This window comes from Lagopus muta, chromosome 1 (genome assembly GCF_023343835.1).
Source record: "Lagopus muta isolate bLagMut1 chromosome 1, bLagMut1 primary, whole genome shotgun sequence".
Lineage (NCBI taxonomy): Eukaryota > Metazoa > Chordata > Aves > Galliformes > Phasianidae > Lagopus > Lagopus muta.
In genome coordinates this window covers 121,081,968-121,096,239 of record NC_064433.1, presented here as the reverse complement: position 1 = coordinate 121,096,239, position 14,272 = coordinate 121,081,968, and the positions used below count along the sequence as shown (strand labels likewise).

The 14,272-nt window shown below is 43.5% G+C and overlaps 1 protein-coding gene and 1 long non-coding RNA gene across 8 annotated transcripts in view; one reads left to right on the top strand and one right to left on the bottom strand.

Annotated features, from left to right (window-relative positions):
- The window catches only part of AP1S2 (adaptor related protein complex 1 subunit sigma 2), a 47,057-nt gene extending 39,805 nt beyond the window's left edge, over positions 1 to 7,252 (bottom strand). For 3 of the 7 annotated variants that reach the window (XR_007374664.1, XR_007374668.1, XM_048934050.1), the window contains exons 1-2: positions 7,062 to 7,250; positions 5,751 to 5,929 (exon numbers count right to left, since the gene is read on the bottom strand). Coding sequence is in view for 5 of the 7 variants with exons in the window: in XM_048934050.1 (XP_048790007.1) it covers positions 5,751 to 5,929 (179 nt within the window). In the remaining 2 variants the exon portion in view is untranslated. Of the gene's footprint in view, positions 1 to 5,750; positions 5,930 to 6,436; positions 7,020 to 7,061 lie in introns of those variants that run through there. The other 4 variants (XM_048934022.1, XM_048934041.1, XM_048934063.1 and 1 more) reach the window with 4 other exon arrangements.
- A 617-nt stretch (positions 7,253 to 7,869) lies between these two features.
- LOC125697446 (uncharacterized) lies at positions 7,870 to 13,063 on the top strand. Its single transcript, XR_007378795.1, has 3 exons — positions 7,870 to 9,008; positions 10,533 to 10,655; positions 10,736 to 13,063. It is a non-coding gene; the product is annotated as an uncharacterized LOC125697446 (long non-coding RNA).
- The last annotated feature ends 1,209 nt before the right edge of the window (positions 13,064 to 14,272 follow it).

The window sequence follows — 14,272 nt, the reverse complement described above, 5'->3', positions numbered from 1 at the left end:
CTATTGTAGTCTGTGGTTGTTTTTTTTCCCCCCATCTCAGTAGAATCCTCAGTCCTAAAGTAATTTGGTTCTAAGTGTTTAGGGAAATACTTTATGATAAGCATCATCCACCTGTCAGAAAAGGGGCGCTAATGCAGAAAGATCCAAAACAGTTTGAAAGTATCACTTGAAAACGTAACACAGAATGGAAGAGCAAATGAACTGCAAACAATACAAACACTCAAATTTCTGCTTTTAGATAAGTGACTTTTATAGGTGTTTATTTTTGAGGAGGGAACCAAATTCATGAACATCCCCCAACAGCTACAGAAATTCAATAGTGGGAAGCCTGAAAACTGGCAATTAATCCTCCAGCCAAGTGCTCCTCTATGCTCACTATTTCTGCTGAGGTACCAGGTCACTACAAGCACAGCCTAACTTGCAAAACCTACCGTTTTAATGGTGCTCTACTATATGAGAGAACATCCACTGAAGACATCACTGGAAAGTTTGTAAAGTTGCTAGCTGAGAACATTCAGCATCTAAGTTGTTTTGCAGGTAAATTCTAACTACAGACATCTAAGGCCTACAGAGCTTGAAAGAAACAGAATTGGAAGAATATGGAACTAACAGGTGGATCATTCAGTGGACAAGAAATCAGTTGCAAGATCATACCCCGAGAATGGTGGTTAATAGTTCAATGTCCGGATGGAGACAGTGATGAGTAGTGTCCCTCAAAGGTCAGCACATAGGACCAGTGCTATTTAATATCTTCATCAATAACATTAACATTAGAATCAAGGGCACCCTGAGCAAGTCACACCAAGGTGCATGGTGAGGTTGGCACACCTGCAGGATGGGATGCCATGCAGAGAGACCTAGACAAGCTTAAGCCCAGGAGAACCTCATGAAGTTCAATGAAGCCAAGTGCAAAGTCTTGCACCAGGATCATGGCAACTCCCACTATCAGTACAATCTCACGTACAGATGTAAAGATGGAGCACAGCCCTGACAAAAAGGACCTCGGGTACTGCTGGATGGCAAGCTAAACAAGCACCAGCAACATGCCTCCACAGCGCAGAAAGCCAACCGTATCCTGGGCTGGATCAAAAGAAGCGCGGCCAGCAGGGCGAGTGAAGTGATCCTGCCCCTCTACACCACGTTGGTGAGATAACACCTGGAGTACTGCATCCAGATGTGGAGTCCTCAGTACAGAAGAGACATGGAGCTGTTGGAGTGCGTCCAGAGGAAGGCCACAAAAATGATTCAAGAGATGGAACGCCCCACTGTGATGACAGGCTGAGAGAGTTGGGGCTGCGCAGCCTGGAGAAGGCTGCGAGGTGACCTGATAGCAACCCTTCAGTATTTAATGGGGGGACTAAAAGAAGGAAGGGGACAGACACCTCAGCAGGGTCTGTTGTGATAAGACAAGGGAAAATGGTTTCAAACTAGAAGAGGGGAGATTTAGGTTGAATAGAAGAAAAAAGGTGTTTTTTTTTTTTACAGTAAGGATATTGAAGCACCGGCACAGGTTGCCCAGACACGTGTTGGAAGCCCTGTCCCTGCAGACACTCAAGGTCAGACTGGACAAAGCTCTGAGCACCCTGATGTAGCTGTAGGTGTCCCTGATCACTGCAGGGGAGTTGGACTAGATGGCCTTTAAACATCCCTTCTAACTCAAACAATTCTATGATTCTGTAGCTGAAAGACACCACAACACCACCTCTAACACGTAAACAGGTGCTTCAAGTAGCTTGAGAGTTTTGGATTTGGTGACAGGTTATCACAGTTGACCCACTGAAATTCTAATCATTAAAATTTTCCTTGGGAAAAGACTTTTTTTTTCCTCTTTCAAAGAAATTACATATTTTTTTACTGGAAGTTCTGAGATTCTAGAACACACAGAGCAGTCGCTATTTAATTAAGATACAGAAATAAGCAACAATAATAAAGCTATACAAGATTTATCTTGCAGTTTCCAATTTCAGCAGGCTATAACCTTCAATAGTTTAAGAAATGTGCAAAAAACTCGGTAAACCTCTGTAAGATAAAAATGCTGCTTCTACTTGGATGTATACAGAGGTCCTCCTAGTACCACAAAAATGAGAATACTGCACAGAGGACACGATCAAGTTAAACTACCAAACCTAATTAACTATTATCAATACATCCATTTAGTTTTATAGTCACCTACTCAACCCCATAGTTATATTTTAACAGATTCAACTGGCAATTAGATGCACATAAGGAAAGATAATGATCATGTCCTGTGCTGGGCTTGTGCCCCTCACCACATGACAGCATTGTGGGATGATCAAAATGCTTCGAGTGGAGATGCACACTACTTGCAGAACGTGCTCTTTCTTTGGAGTGGGAGAGATTAGAGTTTTAAAACTTATTTTTCTGTGAAGCTTTAAAGTAACCTGTGATTAAGGTTATTGTGCAGCAACAGATGACTGTCACAACATTAAAGGCAGTGCAGACTGTGCCAATTTAAAACCATATAACATAAACACAATCCCAAACTGCCATATAAAAGTCACATTTCTTGGTCACATTACCTGTCAATGATAACCAAGTCCTACAATCTCAGCATACCAAATGCTAACAAGAAAAATTTACATCAAGAACTTACTCCGCTTTTTCCTAGAGTGCAATATACTGCAAAATGAAAATAAATAACACTGTCAGAAGCTAAAGCAGTAAGTAGTTGAGATCTTTGAAGAAAAAAAATCCTATTTTAAGGTCCTTTTTCACTAAAATACTAGAAATTATAACATTTAATATTGATTTATCTGCCAAAAGGGGAAAGCTGCATGAACTTCTATCTTATATGATCCAATACAACTAGTTAAAAAAATGACAAAACGAAGAGCAAACATTAACAGTATTCGCTACGTTTCTAATCAGCTGTCTGCAGCCAATTCCCTCTCAATTGTTATAAAGCACAACTGTTAATGGATTCCCATATTTCAATTTTCTATCCAGCAAGCTGCTTCAAATCTGTCCCCTGAAATCAGAAGTTCAGATTCTTTTTAAGTGCCTACCAGCCTGAAAATCTCTCTTCCAAACCAATTGCAGAACATATCCAACCCAATTCACGAGCAATGTCAAAAACAGGGCACACTTCCACGCGTATTTTCAGATCTCTAAAGAACTTGTTTCTCCAGTGAAAAAAAAAATGCAGGTAACAATGACTGACCTAGTTTTGCAACCATATCAATGCTACATGCATGGAACTAAGAAATAAAAGCAAAATATTCACATGGATTTTAAAGACCCCTGTAGTTCCATCATGTTGAAAACTCGTCCAGAAATCATTCCATGTGAATGATAAGGATGAAATAAAACAGAGCTAAGGAGGCTAATCAAAATCGTCCAGCCTTCCTGATAAATGTTAAATATAAGAAAGCAGCAAAAGCTACCAGCTTGTCAATTTTGCATTTGAGCTGGTTTTGTTCTTGAAAAAAGGTACATCAATGAGACTCTAGAGTATACTTTTAATAATGCCAGCCATTCTTTGAGTTGCAATATCTAGGTCAACTCTAACACCTGAAAAGTTGACAGTTAATACACTCTAAAAGCAGTCATAGCACAAATTTCAGCAATTTCAGACTCATAATAGCTATGCGTACATAATGTACAACAGCAATATGAACAACTTATACTGAAAAACATTTGCACTGGAAGGTTCAGATATTTCCCAATACTCAACCAGGTAAGAATAGATCTTAGGAGAGATGTGCAGGAATCTTTTGCCTGTAAACAAATGTATGCACCTTGTGCAATTCCACAAACCATGCAAAGTTTCTGTTACACGTCTTGCTCTTTTAGCTGACTGCTGTTCAGGAAGTACTGGACCTTGACTACTGTAGCTGTCAGTATTACTGTCTGCTTCTGAGCTAACAGATCTGTCTTCTCAAAGCGATTACAGTAGTTGGGACTCATCAACTTTAGTTACAGTAAGATGATTGGAAAAAGTCTTTCCACAGAGACACGAAAGCAGTTACTGTTACCAAGCATAGGATTTTCAACTCACTATCCCCTGCCACCCAGTCATTCTGGTGATGTTTTAGCTTTGTGTTACTTGCTAATAAAGCAAAAGCAGAGCAGAAATGGATATTAACTAGCTTGATACAAGCTAATCTTAAGCAATATCATAGGCTAACTCTGTCAGATTGGTTTGCAGACAGCAAAATTACTACTGCAGTCAGCTGTGCACACCAGCAGTCTAGCAGATGGACTGCAGTCTACAGATACACAGCAGCAAGCACTATTCTCCTTGACCACAGACCCCACAGCACATTACCGAGATACACGAACACCACAACTTACAGTAACCCAGAAAGCCATACTCAGATTTCTATCAGCCTTCTAGGCCAGAAAAAAAAACCAAAAAACCAAAAAGCACCCACGAAAAGTAGTTGCTAACAGTAGTAAAGAAACAAGAAAAAACAGCTGTGGAGTAAACTTACCACCAGAAGAGCTACCACTGTGCAAGGCTAGGAAGGGGAACAGCCTTGCCTATGCATTCCCAGTTTTTCTGATCAAGCCCCATAAAAGCCAAGTGATAATGCATTCAAGTGCTTTTTCAGCTGAAGGGAATGCACAAAGCATTTCAGCAACTTTGTCTGCACGTATACGCAAGAAGTTTTGTGAGGAAATTAAAAGGCAGAAAACATGTCTGCTTCCTTAAGCACAGTCTTATGCATTGGTCCTCCTCTTCCCTCCTCCTAGTATTCCAGAGTTACGTCAGATACACCAGCAGTCTTCAGGTGTATGATGTTACATACACAGATGTTGTAGGTCCTGCTCTCATGTACACACCTAATACTTTTTATTTTTTAATTCTACTCAATTGGCTCATTGCAGATGTTAGAAACCCTTTGTTTCAACTCTGTCTTCCCTAAAGACAGCATGTAACAATGCTGTCAAGCATTGGAATTGTTTACTACCTCAAGGAAAATAAGAATGTATAAACCTTATGAAGTTTCTAACTAACTAGGGAAGGGAGTTAATTCTAGGTTCCGTAGCACTACCTTTAGATGGAAGAGATGCAGTCTACCAAACCGCAATGAGAATTACTGTTACTTGTGGGGACAATTATTTTTACACCTCTTCATTGTCATATATGCTAAACACCAGCATAAAGGTAAGAAAACTCTTGTCACACACTCTAGAATGTTAGTGAACAACTAAGAAAGAAAAACAATGCCAAAGAGAATCATACGGTGCTTTCACCAAAAGAAAAACACTGCCTGTGATTTTTTTAAGCTGGAAAAATGCTTTTGCGTTCATAGCAAAATAACGTTCTACATAGTCTGAAACAAGAAAAAGTTTCTCTTATTTCTGTGACAGCCTTTAAAAGCAAGTTATATTTGCAAGTTTATGAAGTCACTGCCTGAGGTGAATGTTTATAAAATTTAGTTTTTCTTTACTATACTCATTAAACCTTACATGCCTTATATTTCTATGCACTTATTTACTGCGGTCTTCTAAACAACTAAAAACCACCACTCCTCATGAAAGAAGAAGGAAACCTCATCTCTTCAGCACATTTGTAAATGCATGAATGACTTTCTACACATGAATGATTCCTACTTGGTTATCAAATTAGATTCAAGGGAAGTCAGTCTCCTCCAAAGCCAGTAGAGGGAAGAAAAAAAAGGATAAATTAAGAAAAAAAAAAAAATCAACCATCATTATTTTCTTGCTACTTATTACACTGTTTCTGATGTATGTCAATTACGAGGTTAGTGAGAAAGAACAACCTTTTGTAGACAATCTTCAGGTCTCTCCATTCCAGGAAGCTGCACATTTTCGGTTTGCGGGCTAATACTGTTTGAACAAGTTCCCTTGTGATTTTCTTCTTTTCTTTGTCAGATAGTGGGACATACCACTTCTGGAGTCTCAGTTTCCCCTGGCGACTAAAAAGCAACATAAACTGCATCTGTTGAATTAGAAGGGGAAAAAAAGGATTATTCTCAGTCTCTTAGTTCTAAGAAGATTTCTACGAGGAAAACCAAGCAGGAAGCAAGATAGCCATCCAAAAGCCTATCTACATGATGTATTTCTACAACGGTGGCAGATGTTACACAAGATTCGGAAGCACCAATAAACACAAAGGATTCAGCTGAACAAGGTCAGTCACAGCAGAGATAGTAGGAAGCACACGCAACTTTCAGAACCGCGAGTCAGAGCCAGCAGGCAGCGACTACACCCGGAATTCTGGCAAACCACGTCCAGCATTGGTATGGTTGCGTTTGCATTTACTACAGAAAACGACAGAAAGCAGCACACCCGTCTCCTCCAATACCCAACCTCATTTCCAATTCACAGGATTAGAGCCTTACAGCAGGAGCAATTTGCGCTTAAGATCTTTCTGAAAAGCCTTAAAAATACTTTAAGAGGCATTAAATCTCCCACCGGAGAGTCCCACGGCATCGAACAGCCTTGCCTTCTCTCGCACTGCACAAAAGGAGTAGAGATTAAGTGCTTTCCCTGCGGTCCTACGTTCCAGGTCTCGCTTCCTCTACAGGAGTGATGTTGCAATTATATCTTTAGAGGAACTTGTCGGCTGTGTTTTCCAGCGGCTGTAACACTAAAGGAAATGGCTTTTTTTTTTTTTTTCCTCCCCCTTTTCGCTCGAAGTTATGTCGGGCTGAGGAAGTTTCCCAGGCGATACGGCAGACGTGAAATCCCACGGAGAAGCCCAGCCCGCTCCCGGCTGACAGTCCGACGCGGGCAGGAGGCGGCAGCCCGGAGCCCCCGCACGGGCAGCCCGCAGCCGCCCTCCCTCCGGCCGCCGCCGCCGCACCCCCCCGCCTCCAGGGGACCCTCCCGGAGCCCCGAGCAGCTGCCGAAGGGCGCAGAGCCGAGGGCACACGGAGCAACGGGCCGGGCCCGCCCCGCTCGGGGCAGCCGCCGCCCGTCCCAACGCGGCCGTGTGAGCGGGGCGAGCGGAGAGCGGGCGGCCGCTCTTCCCGCAGCCGTCAGCGGCGTCGCGGAGAGCAGCGGGTCCCGCAGCGCGGGGCAGGAGAGCGCTCAGGGAGGCGAGTCCATCCCCTCGCGGCGGTGCTCACCGTGCCCCGGAGGGGAGAGCGAGGACGAAGAGCAGGAGGAGGTGGCACCGCTCCCGAGCTTGCTGCTGCCGCCACGGCCGCCGCGCGGGACTGAGGGAAGGGAAGGGAGACGCCGCCGGCTCGAGCCCGGCGCCAGCGCGCGCGCAGCCTCAACGGCCGCCCCCACCCCCCCCGCACCCGCCGCCTCGCTCGGGCTGGCCGGGGCGGGGCCGGACTCACGGATGCCGCTCCCGGACGAGGGGCGGGAAAAAGGGGGGGCGGGGCCAGCAGGGGACGGACACAACTTCGTTCGCCGCCTCAAGGGAGGGGCCGGCTCGGGGAGCGCGGCGCATGTGCGGTGCGGGAAGGCTGAGGAGCAAGGGGAGCTCGCCGCCGCCCAATTGGAGAGCGCGGCGCGGCGGAGGGAGGGACGAGGAAGGAGGCGGGGTTAAAGGGCTTAATCCTCGTGGCCCGAATTAGGATAGGACAACAGCCGCCGCGGCAACAACCAATCAGAAGGCGCGATGCAGATAGCGGTTCTCAAGCCACCAATGGGCCGGCGAGGCTCGGAGTTGGGGTAGTGACATCAGTCAATCAGGCGCCCGGAGACAGAGGCTCCTCCTTCCTTCTCCCGGTCCCCGAGAGTGGCAGCTGGGGGTGTAGAGACGGGGTGGCGGTGCCGCGCGTGCGCAGGGCTGTGTTTCCTTCTAGCACGTGCGTGCCCCGCGTGGCGGCGGGGCGGAGCGGGGTGGGGCGGGGCGGAGCGCGCGGCGGGAGCCATTAGGCGGCGGGGAGGGGCGGTTACTGCTGAGGGCGGAGTGCTGTTTCTGCGGCTGTCCGATGGCGGTGGGGAGGGGTCTGTGCTTTGTCAGAAAGGCTTTTTCCCGAAGTCACCTTCTTTGTGGGCCTTAATTAGAGCCGTCGGATTAACCACGGTCATCTGTAGGGGGGTTGAGTTTCGCAGATGAGACTTTTAGGTGGTCTGGTGGTATAAACCCGTGATTGACAGCGAGGAGAAGAGTGCGCTCCTCTCTGCGCCTCTGCTGGGAGGCACTGCAGTCGCGTTGGGCTGTGTTTTGCTTTTATCTCTTCTTATTATCGGCAGTTAAGAGAAATAAATTTCTTCTGGCCACGAAATAGCTGTGGCAGTGGAAAGCGGGGCTGGAAAGGCTTTTGTGTGGAGATGTGGGTAGTTAGGAGAGCCAATTTGCTGGCATTTCGGGGAATGCTATCAGCTTCTGTATTTGAGGAAAGCTGCAGATACACCGCTTTTCCGGTCTTATAGTTGGAAGAGAAAGAAAACACGCATGAAATTGTGTGGACAAGTCAATTCTAATGTTGCATTGAAAGTGGGAGCTGCTGTCGTAGGTGCTCCTGCCTGTCCTCTGCGTTGTGTGGGATGTTTGGCGCTCTGGAGAACCCTTTTATCACGAGAGTGTTTCATTCCTAATCGTTGCTTTGCTGTTCTTGAGTCTAACATCCCATATCCCATGGATTCTCCACAGTCGAAGTGTTTCTGGATCGTCTGAATCATGATTTTAAGCCGACAGCCTACTCACGTTTCACTTAATCTCATCTATTTCCAGTGCATTAGCATCATTATGGCAGGGAGAGCTCAGAAATGTCAGGTGTAGTGGGAGCAGTCCAGTCAGGCCAATCTTGGCCTGCTCCTGTCTCCTCCTCACCATTGCAGCTGGAGGATGTGATTCTCTCAGGCTTGCTGGTATTGCTGTTTGCGTGATCAGTCTTTAACTCATTTCTCTCAAAATGAGCTGGCTTATTTTAAGCAGCTTAAGGTGTGATTCCGTGGTGTTTTCAGATGGTCTAAATCCCGGCATTTCCCACCTCCTCTTTGCATTCTCAGCTCCACATATTCCCATCTCTGTTCCTGTCGCTGCCATACGAGCTCGTGCTGCCTCTTGCTTCAGCAGCAAGGCATTGCCAACAAGGCTTATTTGAGCTGTACAGGTGAGTCTGTCTCGAGGTCCAGCACCTGTGTCAGGAGGGTGGTGACAAGCAGAGGTAATGCTGTCCCTTCTGCTTGTGCTGTTCCTTTCAAGAACTTCAGACTACTTGCTCCTGGCAGTTTGTTTTTTTTTTTTTCCAGTGCTGTGGTTTGTACTAATTACCCCTCTTTATACCTACTCCATTGTTCATCCCTGTAAGAAATTATCCTGTCACTTAGCCATTGAACCAGCAATATACTGAACCAGCTGTAATTAGCAAATTGATAAAGATACATATGATGTTTAAACCAATAATATAATAGCCCCCACGTTTTCCACGAACCCGTGACAATGCAAATGTCATGCATTCTAATTTTAGACAGCCACTGCATCTTCTTTTCATTAGCCTTTGCTTATTGTCTTATGGCCTGCCTTAACAAGATGGATTTTAAAGAATGACCTCAGAATTTTGATTTCTAAGTTGTGAGTGATAACAGTCTGCGTTATTAAGGAATGGATTTTTGTAACTGCTATAGTTATAAAATCCTTTGTATTCTGTTTTAGACATAAGGCAGGGGATGTGTCCATTGACCATAAAACATTTGGGATCTCCAGCCAAGACTTTGCTCTCTAGATTATTTCCAGCACGACTGGAGACACAGAAGAGAACTGCCTGGAGCTGGGGAGAGAGACAGGGAAGGAGAGATGAAGGAAGCTTACACAAAATAAGATTACATTTGCTTGATTTTGCCTGATACAGTTTTGTGTCAGTTGTTGAGTTTTGATATTCATTTATTTATAAATTAACTAGAATGCTGTGAATTTCTCTGGAATATGGATCTTGTATCAAAATGGATGAGGTCAGCATCCTGGCATTTGGCATTTTGTGCAGTGTTTTAGTGCCTAAACTGGAGTCCCTAATAGCATTTTGTTTTGTTTTCAGTGTTAGCCAAAAAGATGGTTAAACCAAGTAGCTTTTTGTTTATTAATTCCAATGGAGTATTTGTTTATTAAATTTAAGCAGGGTTGCTGATTTTTTTTTTTTTTCCAGACATGCCCAACCCATGTTTAGAAAAGAAAGTCTTTGTTTCTGCCTCCCTTTTCACTGTCTTCATCTTCCTGAAGAGGAGACAGCATGCTTTAAAAGCACATTTTGTATCTTTGCCGGTCTCCACTGGAGTAGTCAATGGATGTATCAGTGAGACTCATTTTATTGTTAATTTATCTTCTTGATGCACAATATCAGACTCCATTTTCATTGACTGAATAACTGTGGAGTCATTATGAAGGCAATAAGAACTGAGTTACTAGCCTTGGAAGTGATTACCGCTAGATTTTTGCCTCTTAGGCCTCTAAACAGGATGCTGCATTATTACATGCAATTCTCTTCCCTGATGTACTGTCTAAGCATTGGCCAGACTATCATGTACCACTGATTCATACAGAACGCTTAATCTCAGTGGAGCCAAAGTAAGTATACATGAGATCATAAATGACAGTTTTCATTGCAATGCTTTTTTTTTTTTTTTTTTTTTTTCCCCCCCAGTATGGAGCTCTCTGTCTTGATGAAATACTATTTAGCACCATCTAGTAGTCTGATTGCTGGATGCTACTAAGTCATCAGATCCTGCCTGGAACACTTATCTGCTTGTTTTTCTGTGTGTTACAGGTTTGTAAGAGAGACTTCTGGTCATTGAAATCCTCTGAAATATGATTGGTTTCAAACAGCTGTGTATGCTTCTCCTTTAGGGACATGGATGTCAGGCCACATGTGTGATAGGCAAGGCCACGAAATGAGCATCAGGGCTGTGCATCCCTGAAGTTGAATTTCACAGCTGGAGGAGTAGTTTGAAGATGAGGTGACGGTCTTCCAGCATGGTTATGTGAATTACAGAACCTAAACCATGGCTTACACAAGTGATTTTCCTTGGAAAATAAATACCTGCTTTTGAAAATATCTGAACGTGCAGAAATGAAGTGAGGAAATGTGGTAGTTGCCAGTCAGCCTGGGCTTTCCTTTGTTTACTGTGTTCATCAGCCTGAGCCTGGTGCGAAGCACAGCAGCCATTTGAATACAATGTGCATGAGCCAGCTGGCAGCATTGTCTGTTAGGCTAGTCAGCAGCAGGATTCTCTCTTTTACTTAGGTGATGCTCTGATCTTTTTTCAGAGTTTATATTGGAGCAGTTCTCAAAGGCCCTAGAAATGAAGTAGAAATTATCTGCTCCACAGAGATTTATGAAGAAATTGTCACGACTCTTGCTGCCCCTCTCTGCTCCTCTGGTACAAACTGTGCCACAGAGCAGCAAAGAATTGAATATTTTCAAAAGCAGGTGCATGAGGAAAGTTGGCTTTTCACTTGCTTGGGAGAGAAGGAAAGAGGGAGAGGAAGAAAAGGAAAGATGGGGCCTGGGATTTGTAAGACTATATCAGTACTTGAAGGAATCACTGAATAAAGCACCTCACATACATCTTGTTCATCCTCTGGCACTCCTAACAAAGCAGTAGCTGTGACTGCAGTATGTGGAGTGGCTGATGCTACAGGTTAAGCAGGAAGTACTTACTGGGTCTTGCTCCTCAGAGAAAGATGTACTTGAGCAAGCTTCTGCAAGCTGCTCAGTTTTGCACAGGAATGGAATTTTTTTTAATGTATGTGCCAATATTGCTCTGCTATATAAAAATGCACTGTGTTGGTTTTCTGAACGTAGTTTGATCATCGTAAATTCCCTGAAGTTCTCATTTAATCATGTATGTACACCTGTTCTCACTATTAGACACATCCAGTTGATGATCCTGCAAGACCACTTGATCCTGCTCTAGTCTCGAGATAGCTCAAAAGATGCTGCCTTTTGCACCAAACAGGCAATCCATTTGCCAGCTTCTGATGTTCCCAGATTGGCATGCTGCTTTGTGCAACCAGGATAGAAGATAGAGGCTTGCACAGCATGTGTCCTAATTATGCAGCAGATAGAATATTTCATGGGAACATGAAAACTGGTCTAAATCTGAAATAGTAACCTAAAACTAAAGTGTTCAGTGTCATAATCAGGCTCCCAAGTTTTCCAAGCTTCCACGCTGATCCTGCAGTATTATGTTAAGCTTTCATTTCATATCCTTCTAGATAACTCAGTCCAACTTCTTCCATTAGTCTAGAAAGAAAATATATTGCATGCCATGTCTAGTTCTTGAGGGTAACGTAACGGAATGGCATATGCTTCTGGTCTTCATTTATTGCCATCTTCACAGAATCATAGAATCACAGAATGGCCTGGGTTGAAAAGGACCACAATGATCATCCAGTTTCAACCCCCTGCTATGTGCAGAGTTGCCAACCACCAGACCAGGCTGCCCAGAGCCACATCCAGCCTGGCCTTGAATGCCTCTAAGGATGGGGCATCCACAACCTCCAGTGCATCACCACCCTCTGATTGAAAAATATCTAATATCTTCTAATATTTAACCTAATCTTTTTGGATGAAGTGTTTAAAGACTACAAAACTAGTGCAGCCAAAGGCCTGTAACTTACTTCTTATTTTGAAAACTTGAGAATGATTTAAATGATGCAGAGATTTTGTTCTGGCTTTGTCCATGCATGTTAAAGTTTTATCTGTGTGGATTATAGTTCATCAAGCTATTTAGAGCCCCCACTGTTGCCTTTGCTTATTAAGGCCTAACTTTGTGGTGCCACCCTTGTCCTACCTTAGGCTGCTGAAGAGCAATCACAGTAAACATCTCTGCCAGGAGGATGTGTGCTTCAGTTGCAAGCATGTACCTATGCTCTCTAGGTTTTGCAGGAAGAACCAAAGAGCAGAGGAAATGAGTGTAATACAACTCACTGTGATATGCTGTGAAAAAGGAATGCAGTTTTGCAAACAAAATCTTCTGTACTGTTGGCTTTACGCTTTCAGACCCACATACCCCGAAGCGTCTAAATATGTCTGTCCAGATGGGCTGGCCAAGATCATACACAGGATGAGAATGTTCTCTGTTACATCTTCATTGTTTCTCTGAGTTTCTTCTTGACTGGCGACTTGAAGTGACATTAAATTCCCTTTTTTTAATCTCTGGGAGGAGGTGATGTTTGGGATTCAGTGCCTGGTTGTATAAATACATTGTATTTATTTGGGTATTTTATGTCTCTTGGTTGTTTCTTCATCTTGTCTGATGCTCTATCTTTAGGTCATCTTGTTCCTTTTTAATACATGTTCTGCTGCTGCTTCTGGTGCTTTCACACATGTGTACACACGCTGCCACCCACACTCTGTCAATACCATTTTTAATATCAGTTAGAAATCACTGCAAGAGAACCAAATAGTTCCTCCTTCTCTGAACACTTTGTTCCTCAAATGCAAGCCTTACTTTTTATTTCCATCTCTGCTGTAGCATATGAAACATTGTTGTAAGCATGTCCCAGTAAAAACACCCTATTTACTCTCTGACTTTAGAATTCCCTGTTCCAATGGCTCATTAGTGGAACAAAGCCAGAAGGAGATTCAATTGTTTGTGCAATTCTGAAAGGCCAGTGTTTCAAAACTGCAGAGTGTGCTATCAACAAGGATGAATCCTTTGGCAGTGCATTCTTTCTACTGCAAAATACTTGCTGTGTGGAGCCTAAGACCCTTATTACAAATTCATGAATGATTTTAATCCATTCTGGCAGCTTTCATAAGCATTGCAGTCATCTGGAAGCAAAAAAGATCATTGGTTTGTGCAAAATAATACAGCTAAGCTCATATTTGATCTTGCTCTCTAGTGAGAGAGGAATACTTAAACTTCTTAAAAAAAATTAATCAAGATAGGTTTCTACTGTGTTAGATTTAACAAATGTATTTAGAAGTCATGTTCTATAAGACATAATAACTCAATGTAGAGTGTCAACAAAAGGAAAAAGGATATCTTGGGAGAAGGCCCTTAATATGTTAGAGTTGTGTTAAAATTATGTAAAACTTAACTACCAGTTGTCAGAAAGTAACCAACAGGATAATCTGGATATCAAGACCTTATTTCTCTCATCATCATTTTTAAACGCTTTCCGCAAAATGTGACTTTTCCTTTGAGTGCTCTTAACCTTGAGGCACTGTTTGTTGCAGAGACAAAACTGTCAGAAAGGAAATCGTATTTGAGAGCAAGCAGCTTTTATTTCCCTGGGGCACTATGGTACAAAATGACAGCAACAGTCGACAGGTAGCATTTATTGTGGTAAGTGCTTGAAGAAGTATCCAACAGCTGTTTTTAGTACAATTTTCATAATATTATTTTTCCCAGTAAGCACCTGTTGTAGAAACTA